The following is a 27,500-nucleotide window of genomic DNA, read 5'->3' as shown; positions in this document are numbered from 1 at the left end:
TTGGTCCTTTTCTAGTTGCGAATAGAGATATGAACTTTGTCAATTGCATTTAGCCCTGGGGCAATAATTTGGGACACTGCACACAACTCAAGTAATTCATATCCTCAAATCCCTCGGAGAAGAGTAGAGAACCAACAAACTCAATCCACATATGACGCCAAGTCTGGGGATCGAACCCAGGCCACATTGGTGGTCTATGAAGCGATTGCCTCCTAACATGGGATTGACACTACATGCCATCTACCAAAACGCCTTGAAACACTTTCAGAGGTTTTACACAAAATGATAGTCTCTTCCCAACCCATATGGAATTGACATAAGCTGAAGGAAATCCTGGATATCAGATACATAATTAGGCGGTTTGGCATTAAGGTCAAGCCTCGGTTGTTCAAAAGGTGGATAACGCCATCCACCGGATAAACACAAGCAAACAATTGATCAACTGGGTTGAGAAAGTTATTTTGTTTGTTTACCGCTGATCTATTTCGCGAAGTAATGAATAACAAGTAAGAGTGAGCCTTTCAGTAAAAACCTTGTTCTCAGTCCCCTGCAACGAGAGATATAGAACCGAGCCTGTTTGCAAGCAATGGCTCCTTCATAATGGGGATATCGACGTATTTTTTGAATGCCTAATTCATTTTACTAACACAAATTTAAAGGCTCTATCAAGCAAAGGATTGATAGAACATTTTCCTTCCACAGCCGCTCCTGAATGTAGAAACTACATTAGTATGAGAACTTTGGATAGGAATGTTCGCTACTGGGGAAGGGCAAAATGTGATAACAATCTCAAAGAAGACTGGTATCGATTTCAAGGCCAGGCTGGAAAACAAATGGCAACTTCCTGTCCCCCAACTCACAGATGTAACACAGACCTAACCGGCTGGATGGTTGGCAAACATCCAAACGTTCAAGAGGGAATTGTACAAAGAGAGGCTTGCTTTCATGGATATTCTAATTGCTGTCACAAAAAAAAAACAATTGATGTACGTAACTGTGGTGCGTACTTTGTCTACAGGTTGAAAAAGACGCACTGTAAGGCGCGTTACTGTGGAAGTGATTAGCTTCTTGTTGAATCAGTCAAGGCCCTGTTGACGAATCTTTGCTGCCGTCATTGTTTACATTTCGTTTCACTAACATGTGAGTTTGCTCAGAGAAGGCATTATGCAATTTTACAGATGAACTTGTCAGGGTTTTCCACAGTTCTGTAGAGTACCGGACATATTTCTGAAAGCACCATACGTGCCATGTGGCAAGCAAGGCACCCTATTTAGGGGGTCTGACGGCATGCCCTCCCAGGAAATTTTTAAAATGGAACACTCAGAAACGCTGTTCCCAGTGTTTCTGGAACCCAAGAATCAGTTTCCCAGGAAATGTTGGAGCTCATTCAAATTATCTTTATATAAAGTAGGTAAAAAAATAGGTACGCATTGCGTACGTGTAGTAGTGCAGTAACTTGACACTGCTTTATTCCATAACTGTCACCTGAGCTGCGTTTTGTTTTCAAGGACGTAATATGTAAAATACAAGAAAATAAATGGGAATCACGAAACATTGGCTTCGAGGCTGACATGAAGTTCAACTTCTTTTTCACAGCAAATAAGCGTGTACTCTGAGCGTCTGAGTTTCCGCGACAAAAGTTCACTTTTCCGGCTGGGTTAGTATCTGGATGGGACACGTCAACATACAAGACTTGCTTCCAGAAACACAGGACAGAACATTCCATTTCAAAGCACCAAAATGCGAGCCAAGCATGGAACAGATTTTGTTAGCCTGCTTTATGCAAAATAAATATTGATACACAGTTTTGAGGAAAGGCGCAAGGAAGTTTTTAGAAGTGTCGATCGAGAATAAGAAAATTGCCATCAGCAACAAAAGTTGCAAAATGAAAACAACATGAATTTTATGCCGCGAATATAAAACGTTACCATCAGCGAAAACATTTTGGGAGATTTTTGCTACCTTTAACTTCTATTGTTCTTTTGGTTGCACAAGTAAATCGCAAAATCGAAAGTGACATCGATTTCAGTGGCCGCCTGTGATACAGTTACCTAGCGTGTTACCAACAACTGGATACATCTGTGGCATATTGACGGCAAGACATCGGATTGTTGTTTTGTTAGTTTTTTTTTCTTTCAAGTGTAATAAAAGTCGTCAAGAAATGTGCGAATTCAACACAGAGATCACAATCGTCCAACTCTTGAGGTTGACCATTCTTTCTGCAAAGGCAAAAATCTACTCTCCCAGACGAGTTTATTTATCACCAGGTAATTCTATCGTTTAAGAAATAGAAACTGCTTTATTACTCATCAGCGCCACAAATTCTTGCCGAGTTTGGGGCTCATTTGTTGAAATTCAAGCACGCTTCCAACAGACCTGTTTATTTTCGTGTTTCACCCAGTTATTTTCCAATGCGGCTGTTAAATGACAGGAGGATTTGCAACATGTTCTCTTCTCTAAATTAACTATTATCATTAATTGTTAATTTGCTTTCAATTTACTACTATCGTTAATTTAGGACACTGTATCCCAGGACTTGTGGTAGCAAATAAAAAGAAAAAAGTAAAACCAGCCCCTGGACAGGATTTGAACCTGGAGCACCCACTTCGAAGGAACTGTTTTTATCCACTTACCACTAAAGATCAACTGACTAAAAATGTGCCGATTATTTACCAAAACTAATTAGTATATATATAAAATCATTGCTGAATAATGGTTAAGTCTAAAGCTTGATTTTAAAATGGTTAGCTTTCTCTTGAAGTTTGGTAACCGACAGTTTTCACTGTGTAAGCTAGCTCCTTAGTGGGTGCTAATACACGTTTACAGCGGCACTTTTGGAAGAAAAAATTATTGACATTAATAAAAATGACATCCTCGCAGTTAGTGATGTGGTAGTCTAGTGGTTAAGGGAAGGGGTTATTAATGACACGTTCCAAGGTTCGAGTCCTGCGAGTCCAGACATTAGGGTTCCCTTTTAAAAGAAACATGTTCATTTCCCATAGTCCATATCAAGCTTTCAGTGTTCTAAAATAACGATAATAGTACATTCAGGGCAAATTAACAATTAACGATAATCGTTAATTCAAGGTAGAGAATAGGTTGGGATTTGAAAAGGCTTTTCAGCTTTGTTTCCCCTTTCACCTAACACACAGGCGACTTCCGCTTCTTTGTCATACAGATATCATTTTTTTAAAAGAAAAGCGGAGCGAAAAATTGCATGAATAAATTACAAGAGAAGAAAGAGGCTATCAGTGAAATCAACAGACACAGACTAGCCGATATAATCTACATGTTTACCAATCAGCAAAATTAAATTAGTTAGTGTTGCCGAACGTACACTTACAATCGATGACTAAAAGATTTTTACATATGTAACAACTACGTTGCGATTTTTTAATGTTTCGTTTGATTCAGAAGAGCTCATCTTTTCTAACACTGGAAAAATTTTTTGAGCACAGTGCTGGGAATTTACAACACAAACAACCTGATGCAATCTACATTTTTTGCTGATCGATCGCAATTATAAAGATAAAAATAGTTTTCTACTGATTTTCTTTCCGTTGCGAGGAAATCTCTATTGACTTTTTTTCAATGCAGGCAGAGAAGTTGACCTGGTCTTTGAGAGTAAAAATATTATGGTTGACTGGTAAATTTTTTCCTTGTTTATTTGACCTGCAGAATGTCTGTGAAATGTGAGCTTGCGTGACATCTCCGTTGACGTGAAAAGAGCGATTTCGATTTAAGACATTTAAGAATTTAATTTGACAATAATGTACTCAAACAGTTTTCATTCTCTTTTCGTTAAGAAAATTAAGAAAGGAAAAAGGCGACAAGTGGGGCGCAAACATACATGAATTGTTGTGATTCAAGAAAACCGTACATTAGTTTCGTAAATCATGCACGCGCTGCAGGCCTACAAATCTTACACTTACTCACTCACTCCATCAGACAGCCTCGATGACATAGAATGAGGTATAAAGTGCACTACGACAAAAACTATAATAAAAAGTATAACAAAGCCATCAAATATTGGCATCAAAGTATCGGACATGGAATGGGAAACGACCGGACGAAACGTCCGCTCTCCGGCCTCAAACGAAAACCCTGACTTGTTAAACTTAGTTAACTCTCCAATTTTAAGCTTGCGATATAACGAGTTATTAGCCATCAAATATCGATAAAATCTTGGGTGGCAAAAGCGCAAATGATGCCATACATTCTTTGTAAAATTTCTACCTTTCAAAGAATCATTGGTCAATGATTACCTGGTATATCGTGTTCAAATTTTCAGAGAGAGCTCATTATGCAACGCACTTTCAATATTCAGCACTTTATTCTGGGCTGACTGGAAAATGATAGCATTGTCCAATATAGAGGCAAGATGCCCCTACAGCCTCAAAAAACCACAGGACAACACTAGAATATCCAAGCAAATCTACGTTAGCCCGATTTGTTGAAACAACAGATGATGTGGGCAAAACACAACTTAAAATCTTTTATCACAAGTTTTCTCGATACCTGTAGATAAAGGCAAGAAACGAGCTGAAATGAAACAACTGTCTTTCATTTTTGGCAAAACGCAAATTTCAGCCTGACAATTAAGGAGCTTTAAGCATGCGACGTTTTGGAGACGCGAACGGAAAAGAAGTGAACATTTCGTATGCCAGGACTACTAGTAGAGTCTCCCAGATTTTGAAACTTGTCATCTCTAATGAAGAAAATAAACTCTGAAAATTAAATGTGGTTATGTGAATACAAATTACAGTGCGACGCGCCTTACTGTGCCCACCCGGCCTAACAAAGTTTTTTACAAATTGTCCGCCAATCAGGATGTTTGAATTTGATTGACAGTCACGCCTCCTTGCAAAGTTCGCACAGTTGTAAGTCGAACACCGTTGCATGGGTCGTTGACTTGACGTATTTACATGTAATTGTCAAATGTGAAAGTTTGTTGGATGGCCAAGGTAAGGCGCGTTGCACTGTAAAAGAGAAAACTGCTCACCTCGGCTTGCCATCCGCGTCTCCAAAACGTCACGTGCTTAGGCTCCCTGATATCCGTTTGACAAAAACGTGGTGATGCAAATCTCCTTAACCCTCTGATTCCCACGATTGATCAGTGTGTAAATTCAGCTTACAGTCTCAATACAATGTCAGGGTACTATATTGATGTAACTCTGAATTATCATCACTAGCCAAAATCTACGGTACTAGTCACGAGAACGTTCACATCATGGGAATGAAAAGGTTATTATAAAATAATTCGGATAGTACGCGCACTCTCATGGGTCAATAGCTGTGTTTAGATGAGAGTATGTACACACGGCTGTGACATCACACGAATTTTTATTGGTTATGTGTTGTCAGACGCACGTTTTGATTGGCTGGTAGGAAATATGAGCGTGTATCAAGAAAATCTGTTACAATCAAGAAGCAAAAACAAAAAACAGCGTTTTCCTTCATTTGTCGAACTATTTTTGAGAAATATTTTATAAAAGCAGTCGAGCACTTTTTTCCGTGTTTACATAGCCTCATCTAAACACTTGGGGAGTTGGGAAATTCTCGACAGTTATGCAAACCCTCGACCGTGTCTCGAGTTTGCATAACTGTCTCAATTTCTCCCAACTCCCCTCGTGTTTAGAGGAGGCTATGTTAACACGGAAAAAGTCCTATAATGCTTAAATAATAACCATAAATAGAACCTTTCTCAGTTTCCCTCGAAGTTAAAGTTTACGTCAAAAGCGAACGGCAAAATGACCACGTGACCATGATTTTCCTGCCATTTTATACGTTTGCCAGCTGCTGCTTGCAGTTTCTACGTGAAAGTAGGCATTTTTCGCGTTTGCCGTATATGTGAAATCTTCTTCTCGTTTTTGTTCGACATAAGTTGTTTGTGGAAAAAATAGTACCCAAAACCGTTTTCCGGAATGTCAAAGGAGGAAATATTAGGTATCATGGTTATAGAGTTCAAAACTGACTCCTTGCTGCAAATTTCTTCATGAACTCACGTTGACTCTCTGTTAACGTTAGCTTCATCGAAACTCTCAAAATTTGACGTTAAGGATTTCCGGCGGATTTCCGGCGGTTTTCTTGTCAACACTGACCAAAATAATCATAAGGTTATAATGTGCGTACAGTCAAATTCAATCACGGCCCGGGCAAACGATTTCAGCATTTGCTTTAATATCCGTTTGATTTTGTTGACAGATGTTGAAAAATACGGGGTAGGCAAACAGTTGCAACACGTCACCGACATTTGATTCAGCAAGGCTTCACGAGAAGCCTGATATTCAGTCCCAAGCTGCAGCCGCTGTTGTTGCCACGGATACGGATACGCCATTGAGACCGATTAGTACGCACGCACATACCCAAAAATGTTGAAGGGGATTGGGGTGGGGGGACGGCTTCAACTTCATTCAACATTCACGAAAAAAGAAATATCGAATGGTCGTTGAAGCAAAGACGTTTAAAGGCTTTTAAACTCCTTCATCATCGATTCAACTTTGATTCAACACGGATGAAGGAGGGGGGGGGGGGCTCAAGCAAAATTGGCAAGGACTGGTAAACAGAAGTTTAATGCTGTTGCTCGTTGGTGCGCCTTTGGCATTCAGTTTGTTTCATGAGCTATGAGCACTCCGCTTAACACCACTTTTTCAAGGAGCCTTATTCGGTTTTCCCGCCAGTTACTGGTTGAGATTCAACTGGGCCTTAGTCCAGTTTGGACATAAGATTCAGTCTTACGCAAAAAACAACTTCTCGAGGCCCACAGGAAGTAAAAACATTCAAAGCCTTACTTTAAGTCCCACAACCTCGAGGTCACTTTTCACAACTTAACGTAATTTTAAGTACAGCGAAATTGCGTTACTTAATCAACTGCCTGTGATGGGATCTTAAGAGATGAAATAAAGTCCTTTATTCAGTCATCACGCTGGCTGAGTCAGGCTCCTCCAGATGCAAGTCCTCCAACATCTCCTGGAGAGTTATCTTAGGAGTCTCGTCATCATCATCTTCAGGAGCTCCTTTGTAATCACGATCTGAACAAGAATTTGGTCAAACCAGAATAAAACTGATGCTACTTCTCGGTAAACCACAACGCCATACATGTACACATTTGGTGAATATTTGAATGTCAGATTCACCGTGGTATACCACCATGACCCACTCAACCATATACCCCTTCAATCCTGGGTCTCCTAAGCATCCAAGACGTAATGAAAATTGCTGCAACAACATGATGCTCAGGGTCTTTCGGATATGACATGAATGTCCAGAACACCAACACTACCAGACGTTAGGCCATTTCCGAGTTCATGTCTGCCTTCTCTTCAAAGCGAGTTTAAGTCTGAAGTTTTTCTTAGGAAAATTAGTTTTCATTCATATGTAAAGTAGAGATAATTACCATCACAAAAACTTCGCACTTAGACTCGTTTCGAAGAGGAGGCAGCCATCAACTCGCAAATGGCCTACGTGATACAAGCGAACTTCAATAAGCGTCACAACGTGTCCCCTACCCTGCGAGCAGAGTCTCTTTCGATCTTCCTAGATAATTCGGGAAGAGGAAAGTAGACTCTGCTCGCAGCCTCCACATTTCGCATTGAGCATGCGTTAAAAATTTAAATGTATTCGGTGTCAGTCATGCGTGACCTGTAGCCACAAAAGCACAAAACGAAAACAAACAGTCGGGATATTTTCCAACAACTCTGGCAAACACACAACAATCAAGGAATCATTTCATTGGAAACTCAAGATAGTCCATACTCTTAAAATGCCATTTCATTTTTTTACTGAAAAATTTATAGGTTTCTGTCACACAAGTTTCTGTAACCGATACACATAGGAAAAACTCATGGGAATTCTAACAGTTAAAATTGCCACGCTGTCGTAAATTTCAAAATATCGATGACGCGTGGCGATTGATCATGCGCAAAAAAAAGGCAGGTTTGACAGTAGAAACTGGACTGACTCATCCAATTCTTTGGATGAGAGGCAAATCAAATAATGTAGAGGCGGCGAGCAGAGTCTACTAATTTCCTCTTCCCGACTTATCTAGAAAGATCGAAAGAGACTCTGCTCGCAGGGTACGTGTCCCCTTGCTCTTCTCGCCAACTTCAACATCACTCGTGTCTCGGAATACGAACAAGTAACGACACGAATTGTCCCGAAAATACTGCTCTTCAAGTAAGGATAAACAGCTGCATTTACCCTAAGCCAAAAATAACGCTAACCTTTACACTTACCTTATTGCTGGAAATCGGTAGCAAATGCTTAGACTTTGGTTTGGATGTTACGTTCATTTCTCAACATACTTAACTGATGAGAGTGTAATTTGAAGTGCTAGGTTTCTACCCCATATGAACCATGTGAGCATTAGCCCTACTAATGGAAATGGGCCCACACAAGGACAGAGAAAAACTCTGACCAAGGTGGGAATTGAACCTACGGCCTCCGGGTCAGATCACCGCTGCTCTACCGACTGAGCTACAAGGTCAGACGGGAGCAGGCCGTGGGAAGTAAAGATGTTTAAGTCACGGCAATGAACATGTACAAGTACAAGGAAGGGTTACGTTTTTACAAACGTTGCCCGTGTAGCTCCTATGTTTCAACAGAGTTAACTGATTAGAGTGTAATGTGAAGTGCTAGGTTTCTACCTCATATGAACCATGTGAGCGTTAGCCCTACTAATGGAAATGGTGACATAGGTGACAGTACCAACAACTAAAAATTCCATTACAAAGCAATCCCCTTCCCAAGATCACTTTGATCCTTATCTTTATCTAAAATAGTTAAAAATATAAAGTCAAATTAGGCAGCAGTAAGTCTTACTAACCCACATATATGTTGACATTCTGCCGGTAAGTTTTGTCTTCCTCCAGATCACCCAAGAATGCATCATAATCCCTGGAAATTGTAAACAAAATTTTCAGGATATCAGCATGTAGGAATGTAATTACTAGGTGAGTTTGATGATATAGATAGATAGATAGATAGTTTATTTATATAAAACGTCGCAGCCAATAGGCTGAATTATGTCCTATAATATTTACAATAATAAAACTATGATAAACTATAATAATAATAATAATAATAATAATAATAATAATAATAATAATAATAATAATAACAACAATAATAATTACAATTAAAAACTTATCACTGGTTAAAAAGATATATTTGCAGTGATGAGTCAGTTGTATATTTATCAAGAAAATGCGAAACCATGAAGTGTCAGTATCACCATAGTTACCTGTATAAGTTGTCTTGATCAATGCCATTCATTTCCTTGTTAAGACCCTTCAACTTCCAGTTCCTTCTTTTCCGTCGCTTCTTCTTGTCACCATAGGATTTCTTCACCAATATCTGAAAGGTGAGCCAAATGTATTTAGTCAACAGGTACTCCCGCGAGATACAAATCTACACCCTCACCTATAATCTTGGACAAAAACCTGTTGAGACACAGAGACATTTTGGGAACCCCACAAAATTATCCGTTTAAAAGCCGCCCTTTCCCCTCTCCCCAAACTCAATGATGATTTATCTTGGTCGGTTAATATACTGTAGGACAGAAGACAATACGTAGTTACATTGACTGAGGGGGGAGGGGAGTGGAAAGGGGAGTGTAAGTAGGAGTGTGTAAACACGAAGGCGAACTTGTGTGAAGATTAGTCTAGATCAGAGACCTTTAGCACCGAAGTTTTCGGCATATACCGCAAACCGCAAACCGCAAACTTTAGTTGTTTGCCGTTTGAGGTTAGCTCGACTTTGAACTTTAGCAAGCCGTTCCTGTTATGCACATCGGCGCCGCCATCTACGATATTTCATTGCTACAACTGCTCTCAAGTCAAAGAGCTCAAATTCTCCCAAAACTTATATTTTATCTTCAAAATTGTTCCCAATAGATAGAAACAGATGTAACAACATGACTGATATGGTCAAACGGGAGGTCTGATTGATCTCTGGCTATAAAACGCTGCCGTAAATCACTTACCGCAAGAAAGGCGTTTTGAAGTTGAAACTCGAACCACAGACTGTGATTTCCCGAGGTTCGCGGTTCGCGGTATTGCCCGAAAAATTCGTTGCTAAAGGTCTCTACTGTCTCAACAGTTTAGTCCAAGATTGTAGCCTCAGCGCGCCTATTGGCAAATGGGGCATCATGAAGCATTTTGACGCTGTCTAGGGTAAAATGAGTTCACTAAAGAATCACCAGGTAGGGGATTTACTTTCTTCCTCTTTGCAATTTGGCCGGTTTGATTCTTGAGGTCCCATACGAGGGTTCCTCACCTGAGGCCAGACCACAGCACCAGGAAACCTGCGCCTGACACTGCGTACAATTGTTCGGTTCTTAAATGTTCAAAAGAGAATACAAGCAAGTGCTGGGGCTTCCGGTTTATCGTGCCTATACGAGAAAACAATGAACTCGAGTACAACCATTTGCAAATCTGTTTACGAAAGCAGCACTGTAAACTATTTTGGACCTTGGTTGTTGCTCAATCTACCGAGCATCCGGGTCAGCGGAGTGCCCACTTCACTTAGTTCTGTGACCACTATCACTTAAAATGAACACTGAACAACACATACCACATCCGGGATTCTGTCAGAGCTCATTCGATTCAAATTCTCATCGTTGATGTTTGAACTGGTAAAATCAAACCTAACAGAATCACCACAAAGGCTTTGTCAACGTTTGCAAGTCACGATACAGCTCACTATAACTGCAGTGAGTGTTTTATACGATAATTTCACAAAATAGTAATTAATTCACACTTGCATAAATAGGGGATATTACACGGTGGCGCGAAGATATGAATTTTATGTTCGAGTGGCATATTGTTCTTGCCCGGAGAACATAAAATTCATATCTTCGAGCCAACGTGTAATGTTCTTTTTATTATATGGAGACTAAATATTGAATATTTCCGATTTTATTGGGTTTCAAAGTAGTCAAGTTTTACAAATACGACTGGGCTTTACAAAAAAGGCGGGAAAAAAAAAGGCGGGAATCCTGACGTCATTGAACGATACGACACTCACAAAGGTGAAATACGGAAAATACGCCACTCGGGTCCCAGACGTAGTGGCGTATGGAATCTACGAGTGGTTTAGTTCCCACTTAAACACTCTCCTCCATATAATAATAGCCACTCTATGCCTTACTAACGCTCCAGTCAAACGTAAAACATGTTTGGTGACCAAACTTTCCCCGTGTTTGATGACATGACCAAACGCTATCAAAGGAACCATCAACTAAGCACCCAACAGCTGAGTTCGAAAGGATTTCGGGCTTTTTCGGGCTATGTCTGCATCGCAATACGCATGCGCGCGCCAAAGATGCTCTGTGAAGTTGGCCAAATGAACAAACACGAGAACAATAGCGGTGTTTGACGTTGTTTGATCGGGTGTTTGATGGCTTGCAAATTTCACCAAACACAATCAAACAGCGTCAAACAGGGTGGCCAAACGACAAAATGTTTGGTCAACATCGAGTTTGATCGTGTTTGGTCACCAAACATTTCAAGTTTGACCGGAGCTGTTTGGTCAACAAACAAGTTTGATCGTGTTTGGTCACCAAACATTTCACGTTTGACCGGAGCTGTTTGGTCAACAAACAAGTTTGATCGTGTTTGGTCAACAAACATTTCACGTTTGATCGGAGCTTAAAAAGGTACGGGTGAAAATTTTGCGTAGGGCGTAAAGTAAACTGAGGTAGGTGTGTTTGGCAGTGTCGATGAAGGGGAGATGGGAGTGGACTTGCGAAAAGTGGGTGAATAAAGGAATAAAGCCAGGCAGGGCATATAAAGGCCCCGCAAACCTGCCTGGGGACATACACGGCCAACAGGGGGATGAGGGCGACAGCAAGAGGCTATCTGGAAAGGTGAAAAAGGCTTTTTAAACTAGCGAGAAATCAAGTCACGGATAACTCAGTTTGCAGATACTGTTCTCTTATTTCCTTTACTGGAGTTAACGCTTGTTATCTGCTACAAAATGTAGTGAGAATGCACCACTTCGCCAATTTAAGTCCTAGCAGTATAGCGGGACAATTGCCAAAACCCTAAAGCTCAAAATTTTGCCCGTCAGGTATTAAGCAAACACCTTCAAAATCTGAAGATAAGAAGGAAGTGATTTGTTTTATCACAGACGCACTTTAATTTCTTCCCATAAGTAATAATAATATTTCATACCCCAGAGCAGTATCTCCAGTCTTTAACAAGTGGCCCAAGTGTGTTCGACAATGATATTGGGTGTCATTCACTCCAAGATCCTGCATACGAGCGACCCATGCATCTGCCAATACATGCTGAGAAACAAGGATAAGCTAAAATTAGTTTTTTTGCCATAATTGCTTGTAATCTCGCAATCTGATTGGCTAATTTTCCGTTGTCGATACGAGTCTAGACAACGCAGTACGTGTCATGCACGCGTCAATTTGTCACGCAATGTAATAACCAATTAGGAACGCTCATTTTGGAAAATAAACCAATCATAATTGCGAGAAAGTTATAGACAACGCTTGCTCTTTCTTCGTGTCATGATTTTGGTCACGCTCTGAAAAAGGCTTTTTTTGGCGTAATATTGTGGTAAAAAACAAATCGAAAGTGCTTCAGCGTTGTCTGTTTGTTGTGGACTCACTCCACTGCGATGACGAATATCGTTGTCGATAAGAGTACAGACAACGCTGAACAACTTTCGATTTCTTAATTAGCCCACCGCTTTACACTGAAAATACCACCCGCACACGCGTAACACTAATACAATCGCGAAACTCACATTAAGATTGGCGTTTGCAGAAAACCATGAACGGTACATGTCTATCATAAATCCTTTACAATTCCCTCAACCTAACTTATTTTTCACCTTCGAGAACTTGCTTAATATCAGAAGCTAAAATGCAAGAAATTTACTCAGATCTAACCGGTTTCTTTGCATTGAACCAAATCACAGTTTGAAATGCCTCGAACGCATGTTCCACAGCAATCACTTAATGGTAATTTTAAACACTGTTGTAAAAGACGATCACTAGTTTTAGCACTGACACCGGCTACCTCAACACGTCACTTCCAAATATAACTTTGTGAGATTGTTTTTCGTTGTTTTTCTACCTTGTTCACGTTGTACAATATGGACGAAGCATACTATAACCCGATTCCTTTGGGCATATTCGAAATAAAGATGGAGAATGAACGATTCACAGTTGTATGTTCGTTCCGTTGTCAAAACTTTACGTTATGGTCGTTTCACGTTGTTTCGCAAAGCAACTAAAATGCGTTCTGCACGTGCAGCACGATTATTTTCCCTCTTATTAATTACATTATTGTAGCCGTCGTAGCTGCTAAAACTCCCTACTATGACATGGACCTCCGAGCTCTTAAGTAGAATAGTAACAAAGCTGAGGGGCTTTAAGTACAACACACAAGTCAAATTCAAAGACCCAAACTGTAGAGGCACCCATGCAGCATTGCGGTTGTCTTGGAAACAACAAAGCCTATTGGCCAGTTCCATATTCTAACGGTTGGGTTGGATCGAGCATGAAATGGATGTTAATGCAGGGAATCTTTTCACATGCAAATTATTTCCCGTGCAGAAGCCTCTATTTCATGCTAGATCCAGTCTAACCAAGAGAATACGAAGCTGGCCTATTGAATTGAATTAATCACCCGAAAGATGAAATGATGGGGTCACATATATTTTTTTCTGGTGACTCGGGGATACTCGGAGGAGGTCGAATACTCGGATTTTTTCCAAGTATGCCCCGAGTCACCAATGAAAAAATATCATCTCTTCAACAAAGCCACGGTCAATTGGTAGACAGAGTAAGATCAGTTTAACCCTTTGATTCCTATAATCTAAAAGTTCATTCTCCTAACTGCTTCCGCAGATTTCTTCCTTGGCCGGTCATGAAAATTGGTGTTGTATCAGGATCATACCCTTAAGATGATAATGATTTTCATTCCCAATACTTGTCTACCTGTCAGTGAATTGAAATTAAGAGGTGAATTTACATACTGATCAATCCTGGGCGTTAGCCCTTGCAAAGAAACTTCGACCAGCGTGGGGAGGGAATGTCGTTTTTAAGAACCGTTGATCTCCCTTGACCAATCATCCTCATATGCCGAAGGCACCCCGCATCTTCTTCTGCATCTTTGTGTTAAGACCTGGGCTGCTTGATATTTGACCCAATATTTTGCGCCTTTTGTCGCTCATTCCCAGTATCTTTTTTTAAATAAGAGTTAGTTCATACAACGCAATGAATAAAAAAGGTGGTGGTTTTGAGCAAACCTACCCTTTGACTTAGGATGGTATTAGATGCCCTTGAGTACTGTGGATCAACAGGCTCGATCTGGAGAATCATAAACTCAGTCAGCTTTTTGTAAGTGCATAAAATTATAAAAGGAAAACGCCAATATGTTGCTGGTGTTACTTCTACACCTAAAACGAATTGAAAAACACATCGAATTAATTAATACTTGAGAAAATAAAATTTACAGTGCAACGCGCCTTACCGTGGCCATCCAACAAACTTTCACATTTGACAATTACGTGCAAATACGTCAACTCAACAACCCATGCAACCGCACGGTGTTCAACTTACAATTGCGCGAACTTTGCTAGGAGGCGTGACTGTCAATCAAGTTCACACATCCTGATTGGCGGACAATTTGTAAACAACTTTGTGAGGTGGCCACCGTAAGGCGCGTCGCACTGTCATACTGTCTGTCAGTACTACACACACTACCATTCACAAACTTCCTATTCCATTGGCATGAACGCGCCAAACAAGTGCACGCTGATTCTGATGAGCGTTGAGACAATGCTAAACCTATTCAAGTGTCAACTGTATTGAGACACATTTTTTAGCCTTCAGAATACAACCAAAACAGCGTGATAACGCCCCTTTAAGTTTAAGCTGAGAATTTTTCTTTATATAATAAACTCAATAATACACGCCTTTTGATTGGTTCTCATCTATGATCTATTAGAGGACAGAAGCATAGCTGACGTCACCACAAAAAAAACCCGTTTAATTCCTTATCATATAAAAGAAGACGTCAAAATGTGGCAAAAACATCAGTGACACATTTGGCCATCGCCTCGTGCGCCGCTTTTTTTTTCTCAAGACATTTTGACGTCATTTGCGATATTATTAGGCTGATTTGGCAACAGAACGGGCACGTCAGTGGCGACGGTGCGGGCAGAAAAAAACACCAATAAGAATTCAGAATAGAATACACTCCAATCTTTTCTTCTCTATTCTAAATTCTCATTGGTAGTTTTGCTGCGCTCAACGTCGCCACTGATGTTCCCGTTCTGTTGCTAAATCAACCTATTACTGTACAGACGCACGGAAACATGGAATCTATTTGTTAAATTGACAGGAAAAGAAAGGTGGAGCAATGGACCGAAAACAAGTGGTTATAACAGGTGGGGGTTTCTTATGCCTCTTCATTTACCTACATGTAACATCTTTTTTCCGTCGACAAATAATTCATAGCATACACTATTACGTATTCAAATGTTGTTAAATGCCGAAGAAAGTTCAATTTGAGTCTACAAGTCAACAACCAATTGTGCTAGAAACTGTGTTAAAGATAATTTAGTCAACCAATTTTTCAAGGTTTACGAAGCTGTAGTGACACTTGTTTAATTTCTTCACTTTGGGTCGCCAAGAACATAATACGTGTGAGGCTTGAACTGAACAATTTTTAAACTTCTAACATCTGTCACTGACATCAAACATCTAACTACCGTGAAAAATGCTTTGAAAATGTACACCAGAGTCACTGATTGCAAGACGTACCTTGTAAAGTCATTGGATCAATGAACTGTAAATTTGTACTGACTCTATTGCAGATTACGACTTGACTGTAAGGAACAAGACAAAAGAACCAGGAAGTTAAAAATAAAGAAAAAAACATAGCATCTTTCTGGTTGAAAAACGAGGGATCCAACTCAGAAGAATTAAACACCAACCTAAAGATCGCTTTTCTTAGCGTCTAAATGAAAGATTTGGCAAGGCAAAAATGAAAATAACAATTATAATAAGGGATCACTCCCCCCCCCCCCCCCCTCCCCCTTCCCTGTTTAGTCTTTTTAAAAGGATCACTTGATTGGGGTGCCAGGTCGCAGTAGCTTATTAGGCTAAATTGTGTGACACAGCCCCTTTAAGTAAGTTTAGGGTGAAGTGCAGCAATAACAATAGCAATAACAATAACAATAATAATATGTAACCCAACGATGAAAGAAACTTTATTTTTAGCTACGACGCCATTCACGCGACCGTCCGTCCACCCTCTCTATATGCCAATGTGACCAGTATCACGTGACCATATCGTGGGCTCAAGTTTGGGCCCTAATCGTAAAAATAGCCACATCAGTGAAGGGCTTTATGTGGTTCGTATGCGCAAACATAATTGCTTTTGATGGACTGTTGGAAATGATTTTTCACGGAAAAACCTTCGCAAAAGTATGGGGAAAATATCAGGGAAACAATTTCAAGCACTTTTAGAACGGCAGCTGGAAAATGACATCGAGGAATTGAGGTTAGCGATGAACATTTACATTTGCATACCAGCCATTACTTTGAGCACATAACATCCTAATAATAATAATAATAATAATAATAATAATAATAATAATAAAACAATATGCCCAACATGGCAGCCATTTACAGCGTAACAACAAAAAAACCAAGGTGACACACGCTAACACCAACCCGGTGTGGCCAACACATCATGCATGCTCACAACCATTTCACCTGGTCAATTAGCAGCCTTGGACAGCTGTTTCGGCCTTTCGGGCCACATCAGCATGGCATAGCTAACATATCAGACGGGTGTTTTTAGCACCCCTTTTAGTGGCAGCTTCACATGCCATGTATGTGGAAAGCTGGTTGGGAACAGCAAAACTGTTCTCCCACGGCAAGCGTGTGGGAAGGTGGATCACATTAAGAGATCGGTGTGTCAAGTAAATAAAAACAACAACAAAAGCCAGGTGACACACGCTAACACCAACCCGGTGCATGCGTGATGTGTTGGCCACACAGCATACATCTTTGATATTGGACATCCATGTTACGGTCAATTGACACCTGTCACAACGAGGTATCTGTTGGACAGTATCAAGCGACTATATTGCGGGCTCAAGATTAGAGCTCAGCGAGGTCTGCTTTTTTTTTTCAAGTTGACCGCTGACCAGGTACTTGTTTTCGACTGGATCACAGGCTCAAACCAGGTTAACTTCTCGCAATCACGACACAAACATAACAAGGCTTAATTTTTTGCGCATGCTTTCTAGCCGATCTGTGGCTCGACGCGGTTACATTGTACACGGCCATACTACGTCATCTAAAGTAGACGCTTTTCGTGTTCAACAGGAAAACGGTTTGGAAAATATTTTCTGTTGCATTTTTTCGCTGGTTTCAATCCAGGTTTGACATGTATAGCTGTATTTAGGACCACACTGGTGGCTACGCAGTTATTTTAAGTCAAGCATTGGAGGGATATAAACTTAAAGCTGAGTGTTAATTTGTTTAGAGCTGCTTTTTGCTCTGCATTGGAATTCTTGGCATATCTTTAGAAGATTTTTAATTTTGAATCTGATAAGGTTGAATGATGCCTGGACGATCTACAACAGAAAAGCAGAAACGAAAGAACTTGTTTTAGATCGTTTGTTTGGTTTGGGTTTCTTTATTTCATTGCTTTTCATCAAGGCTAACCAAAAAATATCAAAATCGTTTTATCCCGTTAATTCGTTGTTTAAGTAAGGCTAGTAAGAATAAGTAACCTGGGAGCTCCGCTTTTAGGCTTGGCTAAATCTATATATTACCTTGTTGCCCATCGAAGTCCAAAGCCTAATTAATTATGCAAAACACAATCGCCTTTGTTTGTCATCATGGAGGAATGACAGGTGTTGACACATATACCAGTAATAAAAAAAATTCTAAAGAATTCACGGATTCTTCTTTTTTTACCCAACCCTTAAGTTTGGCTAAATCTATATAATAATAATAATAATAAAAATAATAATAATAATAATAATAATAATAATAATAATAAATAAATAACGTGCAATGAATCAACTTTTCCTAACAAAATTTTGCAAACCAACAGCAACTTGCAAAGTGCATTCAGGACACGCTGTAATTACCTAATATTCCGATGAGACCTTGAAACTTTTAATGGCAAGCAAACAATCTCTTCCTTCAAAATAAAAACAGATAAAAAATTAGAGAACACTTCTCCCACTCGTTGCAGCACCTGACTAGACCTTATTGACAAATGCAAATCTTTCTTGTGAAACTCGTGTGACAAGTTGGACCACATGAGTCATAAAGAAGACTGGTAGGCACGAGTATGGCATTGTTTAGTAGACAACTCACATAGTGTAATATTAACGTTCATCTTCCCAAGACAGACATATGCAAATGCAGAGAACAATGCTGATGCATGAACTTGCATGTCATGTTAAAAAGGAAATGATCATTTGCAAAGTTATTTAATAGACAGGTCAACCTTACGAAAATTAGGAGAAGAGAGAGACTGGTTGCAGTCTACTCTGACAACTATACGTATAGTGGCTGTATTTTGCCTTCAACCAACTGGGATTTTAAAATTATTTGGTCAAAAGTCATTCTTTTAGAATTTAATTCAATAGCCCTGGAATGCCCTCTATGGGTAGCACTCAATAATAACTCAGTGCAAATTACATCTATTTTTTTTTCAGTGCTAAGTATTAATAAGTACACGTAATTATCTAAAATAATGTGAGATGCATGGACAGCATACCCGGCAGATAGGAATAATTTCTACTGAGAAAGTATACTTGTAATTGTAAGTGTTGCTGTGTACATCATGAGAGATGAGTTTCTCAGAGGTCTTGTATCTGCAACAAAGAGATCACATTTCTTTGTAAGACTAAATTGCATTAATCAATCGACAGGCTGTATCGTTTCAATGTGCAAAACTACAAGAATTATACTTTCGTTTCTACGAACTACATGTATGAACAAAGGGTTCAAGCACTTGTCAAGGAAAGTATTATAATAATTATTGTAATTCTTCCATGTTGCACGTTACATGTACATGTATAAATGTACTTTGTGCTTTTATATGCTCAGTAACTTAAGACCCCTATCACAGCTACAGAGATACTGTATCCATTTGAGTGTACTGTAATTGCACTATAAGTGTATTCCCATGTAATCCAATAAAGCATTAGCCCTACATGTAGGTAGTGATGGAAATGGGCACAGACAGACATTCCAACCCTATACAGTACAATACGTACTTAAATGACCACTCCCCATAGGGACTTTTCAGGGCCTATGAAACACAAGGAACGAAACAACAGAACACAACAACAACTGTTAAGAATCCCAACTGGCCGGAGACAAACCAGTTGGCTAAGTGCACCCGAGAAGTTGAACCATGCAGGGACTACCAGGAACAAATTCGACGAGTGGTCAGAACGAGTCCAAAACCCAGGCACTCCAGATCTCATGGCAAGCGTTCTAACCACTGGGCCACACTGCCTCCAATTTGATCGGGAGTCTCCCGATTTGATGTGTTGCCTCCCGCTGTTCCAATTTTTATCAGATTCTCCCCATTTAAATGAAATTCTGAGAACAAGGAAAAAAAATTGCTTATCTTACATGTAAGTATTTTTTGCGAGCTGAGTGTAAAAAATTACGTCTTACACCTTCTTATCCTATAATTTCTCGCCCAGTCTCTCCACTGAACTCCCGATAGTGTGCAAACTCATAAGGTCTAAAAATGGCGGACAAGTATTTCAACCTTATAGAATACCACAAAAATTACGTCAAAATGCAGGAAATGCCACTCGAGAGAAACTAAATTTGCAAAATTTCCTGCGGGGGATACCCCCAGACCTCCCTACAGGCTCGCACCTTTGGCGCTAAAAAATATTCCCTATTTTTCTTCAATAACAGTTGGAATGTCTGCACAGAAAAACAAATATCATTCTCATAGTGGTTCACAGTTCTCTGCGAGACACTTCACCAACACAGTGTTGAATAAGAGGAAGGGTTGTGAGATGAGGCCTATGGTTTATAGTCATTATCCTAAGAGTCTTCGTTTGCAGATGAAATTATGAAGGCAGTACTTTCTCCTCAGTTATTCATAAGACCCTGGGTGTTTGTCTGACTGGGGCTTGGACCTGCGATCTCCTGCACTAAAGTTTGATGCTCAACCAACTGAGCCACTAGTCATCTGTAATGGATGGAACAGGGTGGGAATGGGCCATTTCCAAGTTGCTGTTTGTCTCGGTTTCAAAGCGAGTCTTGGTGCACAACTATTGTAAGGGAAATGAGTTTGATTTGCATAACAATTTGCAACTCATTTCCATTTGAATGGTTTGAAACTGAGGCATGCAGCAACTTGGAAATGGGCTATTGATCAAATCTCAAGATTAGATCTCCTTGCTCTTCTGATCGAGCAACAAGGTCAGACAAGAGCAGGCTGTGGGTATCTGAGATTTTATTTCACAGCTATAAACAAGTGCATGCAATGAGAAAGGGTAGGTTTTTATTCAAACATTGCCCATGTAGCAGTTATATTTCAACAGAGATACTTTTACCCGTTTAAGAGCAATTTTAAGTGCTCCATGTACACGTATCTTTGTTTTCATGTAATCCACCTGGGCCCAATATATTATTGTTCAAGAAAAGCCAATTGACATTCGTCCACAATTCAACACAAACACAGGCTTGAATTTTGCCTGCAGCAAAAGCCTTAAGATTGTAATTTTCTGTTGAAGGAAAACAATGGTCTCTTCAATTTTGGAGGCTAAAAATCTTCACAGTGGAAACGTTTTCTGGTCAGAAAATAGACTACAATAATAATATTTAATAATAATAATAATAATAATAATAATAATAATAATAATAATAATAATGATTATTATTATCATTATTGAACTTTCTGTAATTCAGGATTTAAGTTTAATCAGGCTCTGAACACTCTGAACAATGAACTTCCCCCTAACTTCTAAGTGTTAGCCCTTAGGCTAGTAATGGAAATGGGCCCATACAATTTCTTCCCAGGTTAAAGTTTTTCTGTCATCCAGCAACTTCTTTGCAATACACTGCACATGTATATGTATTTTGGGAATCCGAGTTTCAGAACATTAGGATCTCAAACCACAGAGCTTTGTGGTGCTACATGTATAGCAATACTAAAATTAGGCAATTTCATGATTACTGCACTGGAATACTTGGATTTCACTGGACTAATAATTATGCATTGGCAGAGTTTGTGTTTCAAGCTGATTGAGACCCTAGGAACAAGGTTGAGTCGATTGTTGCTTAAAAGCTATATGGTAGTAACATATATAAATATACAGTATCTGTAGTTTCAAAACTTGCCTGCATGGGACAACAGACTGAAGAAATTCAACAAACTTGCGAGCATCAGCTCTCGACGCATAGAAAAAGTCCACTCCATCTAAAGAACATCCATGTAATCAAGGTTACTAAAATACAGCATTAGCCCACTGATTCCTGGGAGTGAGACTTAGGTCGTGTTCTAATGGGATCAACCGTTTCAACCGCAACCGGTTTAGGTTGAAGCGGTTGAGGTTTCCCAATAGAACACTTTTGCAACCGTTTTCGGTTGAAACGGGGTAACTCCTGGAAATAGTCATTACCAGAATTCTCTGCGTTGACAAGTTGAGGGAAAGCAACACGGCAGGAGCCCACGGCCGACTTTAAATGGCCCGTGTAAACGACAGCGGTCGCTGCCAATGCTTTTTCAACCATCTCAACCTAGTTTGATGCCGGTTGAAAAAGTTGATCAACTAGACCAACCAAAAACAGTTTTTTCCGAATAGAACACTAAAAAACCCAACCAACCCAACCAATTAAAAAGGGTTGATCCCAACAGAACACGACCTTACAGTAACAGATTTTACTCTGTCTAACGCCAGGCGATTTTACTCATCAACTGGGAAATCCTGCAATGCCTGAAGAGCAAATGGGTTAATGCCCTTTCCCTTAAGAGTGACACTTGCACCTTATACTTCACTCTGTCAACCGCCAGGTGATTTTACTTGTCGATGAGGGCAGCTTTGGGGGTGAAGGATCAACAACAACAACATCTAGATCCACTCAAAAATGTCGCCATTAAAGTATCCATCACCTCTAAAAAGCCTTTCCGCTCAACAATTCTGTGCATTTGTCTAACACTAATTCTGATTTTCATGATTTGTTCAATCTGTATGGATCATTTGACGGACTGTATCAGTTTTTGTATATTGAATACGACTCGTCCAAGCTGATAAACATACCTGATTCTTGTTTAACTTTCACAGTGTTTTGATGTGCATTGTGCTTTAAAATCAGCTGCTCCAAATAGAAGAATGTCTTTTTGTGGGATGTCTATGGATAGAGGAGCACAAACAAAACAAAAACAATTCACCATGAGCATTAACAGACAAATTAATTTTACTTTCTTTCAGGTTAATAAGTGATTTTGTTTTCAAGTCAGTGACTTGACACAGTTGATTTCATATTATTACAAACAGTAGTTGTTGCCTTTAATTGGTAAGCAAATGCCCAAGTGCCTACCGAAGGCAAATTGACTACACGTAAACAGCTGTCATCAATCCAGTTTTCAGCCTTTTAAGCCAGAATTAGTGAGATACATGTACACTGTACATAATGATCATCGAAAACTGAGAAATTATCTGAAGGCAAGGTGCCAACGGTCAAGCAGATGCATCATTTTCTAAAATTTCAAATTTTTAGAACACCGTTGCTTAATGTTGTCAGGAATACAAATGTATCTTGTTCAAGTTTTCAGTGACAGGTAATGAAAGTGCACTTCACTTTAAATATTTAACCATTACGCTGTTTTTTTGGATGATCAATTACACTATAAATTATCAATGCCCTAATACGCTAATACAACAAACTCAATTTACACCACTACTTTGCAAACAAATACACTGGGTTAGCTGAAAGTTCACAGGCAATTAAGAAGTTGCAGGTATAATAAAGCTAACAAAGGCCCAGTTAAAAAAAATGCATAAACAGTAAAAGTAATAGGCTGGCATATTCCTAACGTTTTGGATCAATTTTGACAAATTAAAGAGTCTTTATAGAGGGTCCCTGTTGAAAAAAATTCTAACCATTAAAGGTACCATAAACTTAATATATAATTAGATTCTATTGAAAATCCTTGCAATGGCAAAAATTTGAAGCAAGTGTCAAGTCTAGGAGTCATATTACAATACAAAGTCCCATTAATTTTAGCAATGTCTGATCTACATTGTAACCTTGCATCTGACCCCAATAACATTGTACGTGGCTTCAAAGTAACTACTTGATGTTTGCAGGTTTGGATTTACAGTATGCAACATTGCATGCGGCCTAAATGTCAGGACGTACAGTGTAAGGCAAAAATTGATGACTGTAATTCAGGCTATTTAATTAACAATTATTCCATGAGCACTCGCATCGGATATGAGATGGTAAATAGCCAACAACTTAGGCCACACTGTAATGTGATTTGGTCAGGAGTGTCACCCACTCAATCACTGACTCACTTCAATGTGAGCAAGGTACTGTATTAACAGTAAGTGCAAGTCATGGAGTTGGGGTCAGGATTGTAACTTCTGACCTCACCTCCAACAGCTGCACTTTATATTCTGAGCTGACTTCTTATCAATAGTATACCTTTTGCCTGACTTGAACAACTGCCTTCCAGTAATCCTGAGCAGCCTGCCGATGGCAAGCATCACACATCTGACTTTGCACAACAAATTCCACCACAAACACTTGCTGCAAGATTGTAGAATTTACCACCTAAAAGCAAAATAATTAATCTGGTCAGTTAATTTAGCAGATAAAGAATCCTTGATCAGATAGCTTAAAATTTTCACAGAATGCCACAATCTTCATCATGAAAAAACCATGGGCTCAGTAGTCATTATGTAGTGCGCTTGCTTTGAGAGCCGGAGATCACAGGTTCTAGACACGTTCTGGTTCAACTTCTTGGCTGCATTTTTAAACAGCCAACTTGGTTGTCTCCGGCCAGTTGGGATTCTTCAAGTTGTTGTTGCTCGGTTCATTTCATTGTCCCTGAAAAGCCCAGCATATACGGGAGTGTTCAGCGTATGTATGTACATGTATGTATGTATGTATGTATGTCCATTTCAAACTGCAGTTAGTCTACAGGTGTATGTAAGGGGCCAGTTAGGGCTAACCTGCAAAGCCCTAACTTCAACACCCAAAGTGGGGCTTGGAGGAAGATGTTAAGTGTCTCCAGTGTTGAAGATTTATATGTCTGGACTATTTTTCTGTATGCTGGTCAGGTTGTGTGGGTACGATTTCCCTGATCAACTCTAAGAGTCTTAAAAAAACTGTATACAGAGTGATGACTGTCAATGGGAGCTGCTCTAACATGCAGGTAAGACAATGTTTAGAGCTTCATGAAAGTTACCAGCAATTTTAAAAGGTTGTTATTAATAATTATTATTATTACATCTATAACAAAGCAGGCAAAGAAAGCAAAAGATAAATAAGACACAATTGTCTGTCCAGCATATTAGAAAATTCAAATGGTAATGAACATTTACAATGTACAACTGAAGATGGCATAGGAATGTTGAAACATGTCTTGTAATCTAATTAAAAGTGTTTATTGAAATCATTGCTCATCTGTTGTTCTTGCATTCGTTTGGTGGCCCGAGTCTCAAAGGAAGTTTTCGTTGCCACAAAGTTAACTTTCAAGGACTTGAATAATGGGTAGATCTGGTTTCAAACAAACTTTTTACACGTATGCAAAAATTGCAGGAAAATTATGTAACCATTGTGCAGACTAGTTAATGGCAAAAAATATGCAGATATAAAAGAAATTGAAGAGAGAATATTTTGTAAAATGCTTTGGCTAATTAGCAACTATCCATCATTAGCCACCGACCATGAGCGACAGTGAGATAACATAGCACAAGCAGATGATTTTAACTCATTTATTCCTGCAAAGATTACCACATTTTTGGGTGCAATTCCGCGCAAGTTGCTGGGAGGTGAATAGAAAAGGATATCCAGAGTTTGAGGAGCCAATCAGCGTGCACATTCAATGCTATCCACCTATTTAAATATATACTAACAGAGTTTATCAACATGTTCTCAGAGGAGCGTCTAGGAATGGCACTTCCATTCATTCCTCCAATCTACTTCTCATTGTCAATTTGTTAACAACACTATCACTGTCATGTGGTTTGGCAAACTACTATTAAAATAATTATTATTAACCCCTTGCCTGATGAGAGCAAGAATTCTCGATTTTACTCGCCAATGGGGGCCAGAAATGAAATGAATGGGACAACAACATTTAGGTCCATAAATTATGACTGTTCCTTCAAACTAACTCTTTGCCTGCTTAGAGTTAGACTTATGGAATTTACTCTGTCTAATAACACCAGACACTGTTTAACGGCAGTGCATCCAGACAGAGACTGAACACAGATGTGGCAAGCAGGACTGCCACTCTCGCACTGGCCTCATCGGCCACATCAGACGCTGTCCCAACAGCAACATGACCGACAATAGGGCGTAAGAACCAAGGTCAACCCTGATCGACTGAGGGCTACATCTACTAATGCCAGACAATATTTCTCATCCATGGTGGCCGCTTTAGCAGTGAATGGGTACATGGGTTAAATTTCAATTAAAGTAATCATTGAAGAAGGAAATTTTTAATTAATAAACAGTACTAACCTCTTTCTGGATTGTCAATTTGACTTTGATTCTCTTTGAGTGAGGTTCTGTCCACACAAACCCAGCATCAACTAAACGCACCTGAATGCATTAAAAGACTTTGAAATTTATTGCTGATTTTAGTAGTAATAATTAGGACCCCATGTTCTCCTTTGCATGGTTTCAGTGTGTTGCAGTTTGTGGTCCTATTTAATACCCAGAATTATTCTTAATAATTTATTCCAGATACAAAATTAATATTCTACCTTACAGCAATAATTCACTGACATACAACGTACATGTACAGTATTGAGCAAAAGTAGTGCAAACATGATTGTGAGAAATTGATGCAACTGTAATCATTCTCAATTGTCCCTTGAGTTCTCTACTCAGACTGCTCAAAAGGGTTGTCCCTGGAGTCTCCCATTTTCCCCTTTGATCAAACACCAACATTTAATCTCCTTTAATTTTAACAGGCTTGATTCAATTTACTTTATATGTAGTCTCCACACCTAGTCATTGCCAATGTCATCATTATCATTATGTACATGTGTACAGGTCTAATAACTTGTTAGGCTTCTTGCATAAACTGCCAAATGTTTCTCATTAAGTACATGTAATACAGTGCTGGAAATAACAGTCGGTCATCGGACATTGTCCGACCAGATTTTGAAAATGTCCGGCCAATTTCACATTATGATCGGACACGATGACCGAACATCTCACCAGCACATCTTGAGTTATCTTCTTCAAGGTGTTGTCGGTCAATAAAGTATGTCCGGTCCAATTTGTCAAATGTCCGACCAAAATGAAGATTTGAAAGGACATATGTCCTGTGAATAAAGAAAAATTATTTCCAGCACTGTAATAGTTTGATAGAAATAACTGGAACAAGTCTAACTTACATACATGTATAAATGATGTCTAGAATAATTATGTTATGAGCTATTGAAGTAATGAATAACAGAAAATAATTATTATACCACAATTTCTTGTACTCGCATCTGATTGGCTAATTTGCTGCTGTTGATAAGAATGCTGTTCGCGTTATGCTCACGTCAATTTATCGCGCAGTATAATAGCCAATCAGGAATGATCATCTTGGGAAATAAACCACGCTATAAACAACGCTTGATCTTTCTTTGTGTTAGGATTTTGGTAATGCTCTCAAATAAACACTTTCTTTGGCGTTGATGTGGTAAAAACAAATAATTGAAAGTGGTTCAGTGTTGTCTGTACTCTTATCAACAATGATATTCATCATCACAGTGATCAAAATTTGTTGTAGACTTGCAACAGTTTGACCACTGTGATGACGAATATCGTTGCTGATAAGAGTACAGACAACCCTGAACCACTTTCGATTTGTTAAATGCAAACTCTTTGATTAATTTATTACTAATAATGCTCACCTTGTTCAAACCTTTCAGCTTCTTTAAGCAAAGAGCTAACAGCTCTCTGGATTCCAATGCACACGCTACCCATTGGCTTGGTGGTTGTAAATACCTGATTGTTCAAAGAAGCGTTAAAATTTTGAATCAGAGAAACTACATGTAACATGATTAAGGGCCACACACAAATTTGTTGGAAGCCTTTGCAGAACAATGCATTTACTAATTATTACACCACAAGATGCTGGCTATTATTATTCAGTGAAAAAAATACCCTGCATTCTGTAGTTTAGTAAATGTAATCACATTCGACCGAAGGCAATTACATGTACGCATACATCTTATTCCAAAATTGCTGTCATTTTAGTATTCTTTTGTTTCCATGCAAATTGGCCCTTATGGCC

The 27,500-nt window shown here is 39.2% G+C and overlaps 2 protein-coding genes across 2 annotated transcripts in view; one reads left to right on the top strand and one right to left on the bottom strand.

The window, feature by feature from the left end:
* Window positions 1-1,832, top strand: part of LOC138032668 (uromodulin-like) — an 11,664-nt gene extending 9,832 nt beyond the window's left edge. Inside the window, exon 5 of the mRNA XM_068880375.1 lies at window positions 703-1,832. Coding sequence (XP_068736476.1) covers window positions 703-1,064 — 362 coding nt within the window. The 3' untranslated portion in view covers window positions 1,065-1,832. The remainder of the gene's footprint in view (window positions 1-702) is intronic.
* A 4,724-nt stretch (window positions 1,833-6,556) lies between these two features.
* LOC138032342 (60S ribosomal export protein NMD3-like) overlaps window positions 6,557-27,500 on the bottom strand; it is a 22,313-nt gene continuing 1,369 nt past the window's right edge. The window contains exons 3-16 of the mRNA XM_068880002.1: window positions 27,118-27,211; window positions 25,727-25,807; window positions 23,681-23,809; window positions 22,291-22,381; window positions 21,371-21,449; window positions 18,774-18,870; window positions 18,136-18,188; window positions 15,788-15,852; window positions 14,273-14,418; window positions 12,174-12,289; window positions 10,573-10,645; window positions 9,242-9,354; window positions 8,825-8,895; window positions 6,557-7,031 (exon numbers count right to left, since the gene is read on the bottom strand). Coding sequence (XP_068736103.1) covers window positions 6,910-7,031; window positions 8,825-8,895; window positions 9,242-9,354; window positions 10,573-10,645; window positions 12,174-12,289; window positions 14,273-14,418; window positions 15,788-15,852; window positions 18,136-18,188; window positions 18,774-18,870; window positions 21,371-21,449; window positions 22,291-22,381; window positions 23,681-23,809; window positions 25,727-25,807; window positions 27,118-27,211 — 1,330 coding nt within the window. The 3' untranslated portion in view covers window positions 6,557-6,909. The remainder of the gene's footprint in view (window positions 7,032-8,824; window positions 8,896-9,241; window positions 9,355-10,572; window positions 10,646-12,173; window positions 12,290-14,272; window positions 14,419-15,787; window positions 15,853-18,135; window positions 18,189-18,773; window positions 18,871-21,370; window positions 21,450-22,290; window positions 22,382-23,680; window positions 23,810-25,726; window positions 25,808-27,117; window positions 27,212-27,500) is intronic.

Source organism: Montipora capricornis, chromosome 14, assembly GCF_036669925.1.
Source record: "Montipora capricornis isolate CH-2021 chromosome 14, ASM3666992v2, whole genome shotgun sequence".
Lineage (NCBI taxonomy): Eukaryota > Metazoa > Cnidaria > Anthozoa > Scleractinia > Acroporidae > Montipora > Montipora capricornis.
Note: the sequence above shows the minus strand (reverse complement) of the source record. Positions and strands in the feature narration are given on the sequence as shown.